General features: G+C 30.7%; 1 protein-coding gene across 1 annotated transcript; it reads left to right on the top strand.

Moving 5' to 3' along the window:
* Window positions 1-520: 520 nt before the first annotated feature.
* Window positions 521-3,892, top strand: LOC110094502 (terpene synthase 10-like). Its single transcript, XM_020819752.2, has 7 exons — window positions 521-754; window positions 1,091-1,368; window positions 1,904-2,287; window positions 2,377-2,598; window positions 2,728-2,866; window positions 3,059-3,304; window positions 3,415-3,892. Exons 1-7 carry the CDS (start codon window positions 521-523, stop codon window positions 3,706-3,708), a joined length of 1,797 nt encoding a protein of 598 aa, XP_020675411.1. The 3' UTR covers window positions 3,709-3,892.
* The last annotated feature ends 774 nt before the right edge of the window (window positions 3,893-4,666 follow it).

The raw sequence follows: 4,666 nt of genomic DNA, 5'->3' as shown, positions 1-4,666 counted from the left end.
AAAAGAACCCTTTGTTTGTCGAATAGCTCTCATTAAAAAATAAGCTCAAATTGAGCTTACTTTTTTGTTATTTCAAGCTCGGATATAAATAGGCATATAAGAGGTTCCCATCTGTAATCAAATAAAGCCATATTTACTTGATTTATTAAGTATCAATGGCTCTCTACCTTCACTTTCCCCTTCTCCCATTCAAAACTAAACAGACAGTTTTGAGCTCTTCTCCCTCACCTTCTTCTCCAGCTTTTCAGCAAATAACGTCAAATTTTCAGCCCGTAAGCTGCTTATCAACTGCTGCTACAACATCTTCTTCTCCAGCTCGCCGCACAGCCTGTGCGGACGGTTCTCACCCCGTCTGCACTCCGCACCTAATAATTTTTCTTATCGAGAAATAGCTCTCATTAAAAAATAAGCTCAAATTGAGCTTACTTTTTGTTATTTCAAGCTCGGATATAAATAGGCATATAAGAGGTTCCCATCTGTAATCAAATAAAAACATATTTACTTGATTTATTAAGTATCAATGGCTATCTACCTTCACTTTCCCCTTCTCCCATTCAAAACTAAACAGACAGTTTTGAGCTCTTCTCCCTCACCTTCTTCTCCAGCTTTTCAGCAAATAACGTCAAATTTTCAGCCCGTAAGCTGCTTATCAACTGCTGCTACAACATCTTCTTCTCCAGCTCGCCGCACAGCAAATTTTAAGCCGACCATTTGGGATGATAGCTTCATACAATCGCTGCCCATTGATTTCATGGTGATGGCTTAGTTATCTTATAAATTCTTTTGAGTAATTATGAAGAATTTTTTCTATTAGATCTAATATCTTAGAATAGAGGAATATCTACTATTATAATTTAGGCTTTTATTAAATGTGAGAGCCAAAATCTTTAATTAATGCATAATATATGTAAACATACTTATACTTATATGTCATTATAAATTATAACTTGTATTTTTATTTGTATATACACATAGTGGAATATATTTGAACCTTTATCTTGAATGTTATATGATTTAATTTTACTTATTTGATGAATGAGTATAACATCACACAAGTTCATGAAGGAATATAATCAATACATTCATACAGGAAGAGAAGTATATAGATCAAAGGAATAAATTGAAGGAGAAAGTGAGGAGTTTGATTGGTCAGCAACATGGCCTTATCGAACAACTTGAATTCGTGGATGCCCTGTGCCAGCTGGGCCTTGATTATCATTTTCATTCAGAGATCAAGAACCTACTGTTTTTCATTATTTCATCAATGGAGGATGAAAATAATTCAAATGAAGAAAACAACCTTAATGGCTCTGCTTTGCTCTTTAGGCTACTAAGAGAACATGGTATCAATAATGCTTCAATGCTAAGGTATGTACCAACATATATTTGCATGGATTATTTAGTTCAACTTAAATCTATATAAAGAGTTATGGTTCAAGGGATTTATTATTTCATATCCTTAGTGTATATAGTGGTAACAGGTTTTCACACCTTCTTTGAACCTAAATACTCATTTTTTCCATGTATAAAATTTGGACGATGATTGATCATGTTCTCCTCTCTTTAATTAGTTTCAGGCTTACTTTCCACTTTCTAGTAAAAAAAGTATAGGTTTCTTTTCTAAATAAAAATTCATTTTAAACTTATTTAACAGCCTAATCAGATATAAAAATGTTATTATGGTAACCAAATTATCAATGCTTGATTCAATTAGACTGCAATCTTATTTAGAATGCTAACAATGATAATGATTTTTTTCTACTAGTAAAACATCTTAATATTCACAAAATATGACATTAATGTCAATGAAAGAAACAAGTCACTTAGTTAACTTCACATAGTATATTCTTCTAGGTCATCATTATAACAATTATGTCTAAAATGTTCTTTAATCAATTGACAGAGTAAATGCTTTGATTAGTTGCTTTAAGAAAGAGAGAGAAAAGTTGAATCAAAATGATGAACATAATGTCAAAGGAATGCTTAGCTTATATGAGGCTTCATACCTTGCTGTGGAAGGAGAAGAAGAATTGGAAGAAGCAGGAAAACTTGCAATGGAGCATTTAAAATGCATTGATGGATCTTTATTTACACAGCAATTTATTGAAGAAATAGATCACGCCTTGGAGTTACCCTTACACTGGAGAATGTCAAGGTTACATACTAGGTGGTTCATTGATGCTTATGGGAGACGAGAGAATTTTAATCCCACATTGCTTGAGTTGGCTAAACTAGACTTCAATATGGTGCAGAGTATCTATAAGGCGGAGCTACAAGAACTATCCATGTAATTTGCTCTTCTTGTTTATTTGTATATGTATGGTTCTTCTCATAATTAATTCAGGAAATATTAATGCATCTCCATTTGATCCTCAGGTGGTGGAGAAATCTTGGTCTTGTTTGTGAAGAGCTTGACTTTGTTAGAGATAGATTGGTGGAGAACTATTTAATATCGTTAGGAATTACATTTCAACCTAATTTTGCGAGATGCAGGAAAGCAATCACCAAGATTATTAGTCTTGTAACAACAATTGATGATATTTATGACATCTATGGTACCTTGGATGAATTAAAGCTCTTTACAAATACTATTGAAGAGTAAGTAATTGCATATGCATAAGTAATTTGATTACTTACTGTTGACAAATATTAAGAAACAATAATAATGTGATGATCACTAAATGCAAATAAATATAGTTACTTAAATTGTTCTTAATTAACTTTCAGATGGAAAATAGATACAAGTCAACAACTTCCAGATTACATGAAGATGTGTTGGATCGCAATTTTCAACACAATGAATGATATTGCCACCTCATTCTCAATGGAAAAAGCTTTGGATATTCTTCCATGCCTAAAAAGAGTGGTAATACAGTATTTATTTCAATTTGTATGTCCTTCACTATTTAAAAATAGATTAAATCTTCTTTCTAAATTTTTTATGTTTAGATATAAAATTATATTATGATTTAAATTAGTAGGAAAAATTTTGACCTTGCTAAGATAATATATTTGGTTTTTTTTTTCCTAACTATAATAAGTTATGTTTGTATCATAGTGGGTTGATTTATGCAAATCACAATTACTTGAAGCAAAGTGGTATCACAATGGATACACTCCGACATTGGATGAATACTTAGAGAATGCTTGGGTTTCAACATCAGGACATTGTGAATTAACCGCAGCATATTGTCTAAGTGATGATTTGACTATTGAATCTCTTAATAGTCTGGAGTTTTATCCGCCTATCATTCGCTATTCATGCATACTTTTTCGGCTCTATGATGATTTACAAACATCCAAGGTAAATACAAGTATTTATTTCATATATAAGAATATAGAATTAATGTCTCCTTCTTGTTTATGTATAAATTGCATGTTCATAATGTAATGCTACTTGTAAGCTTTTTACAGGAGGAGATGAAAAGAGGAGATGTTCCAAAATCAATTCAATGTTATATGAAAGAGAAAAATGTTTCAGAATCAATTGCTCGAGATTATATTAAATGTTTAATAACAATTTATTGGAAGAAGTTGAATCAAGAATGCACCACAATATCAAAACTTTGGGAGCCTTTTAGAAACGCTTTAGTTGGTTTTCCAAGAACAGCACAATGCTTCTACCAACATCGTGATGGATATGCTGAGTCAAATCATGAAACTAAGGACCAAATCAATTGTATCATAATTGAGCAAATTCCACTTTAAAAGTAACACCCCTAAAAAAGGAGAAATTATTATTTGCGGAGCCAGGACATAGTTTGCATCCGGACTTCAATCGAAATAGGCTACGTCGCCTGTACATAGCCTGGGTACAATCTTGTATGCAGAGTATGTATAATACAAACCCTGTGTACAGTCGTGTGACTAATTCTGATTGGAGTCCGTATGCATCTGGACACCGCACATAATAATTTATCCTTATAAAGAGAGTTTCCTTTTCCCTATTATATGCTATGTGTAATTTAGCTCATGATTGACTTGGGTATTCAATTGAATAAATATTGTAATTTTATTTAAGTATTAAGAAGATATTTTTCTATTTGAAGTAATCATTAAGAAGAGATTTAATTTTCTATTTGATCCAAACTTAAGCTTAGTTTAGGACAACTTTTTTATTGCTTTTTAAAGAATTTTTTTAGTGTAAAAATTTTTGAACTAAAAATCTTTGTATTAGGCAGCTGATTTAAGAAGCATTAATAAAGCTATCCCAAATGAAGCCTCAGGATAATTTTCTTACTATTTTCTAAAGAAACTTTCTGGTACAATTTTTTTAAAGAAAATCAACAAAAATTTGTCCCAAATAAAGCCTTAGAATGCGGCTATATTAATATTATTTTTAGGTTCTAATAGATATAAGATTTTTTATTCAAATATATATAAGATTTTAATTTAGTTAAAGCATTTGATGGATGTAATGACTTCGATATAAATAATATCAATTAAAAATTAAACAGTATGTTTTTAATTTAATATATTTGGTTGATCAATTCTTCACCTGCAATTGTATATATTCAAGCATATTATTTTCAGTAGGCATAAATTCATTTATTTATTATGCACTAAGAACTCATTTAAACACAAATTTAATTTTTTGAATTTTAATTATTTGCTGAAGATATATATGGTCATATATTATGCTACTTATTTTCTTAAAATAACTACT

Source organism: Dendrobium catenatum, unplaced genomic scaffold, assembly GCF_001605985.2.
Source record: "Dendrobium catenatum unplaced genomic scaffold, ASM160598v2 fragScaff_scaffold_103, whole genome shotgun sequence".
Taxonomy (NCBI): domain Eukaryota; kingdom Viridiplantae; phylum Streptophyta; class Magnoliopsida; order Asparagales; family Orchidaceae; genus Dendrobium; species Dendrobium catenatum.
Note: the sequence above shows the minus strand (reverse complement) of the source record. Positions and strands in the feature narration are given on the sequence as shown.

Excerpts from the sequence above, each read along its gene's own strand:
- LOC110094502 (XM_020819752.2), top strand. The coding sequence starts at position 521 with ATGGCTATCTACCTTCACTTTCCCCTTCTCCCATTCAAAACTAAACAG. Across the intron at positions 755-1,090 it reads CGCTGCCCATTGATTTCATG|GAAGAGAAGTATATAGATCA; the intron begins GTGATGGCTTAG and ends ACATTCATACAG. Across the intron at positions 2,867-3,058 it reads TTCCATGCCTAAAAAGAGTG|TGGGTTGATTTATGCAAATC; the intron begins GTAATACAGTAT and ends TTTGTATCATAG.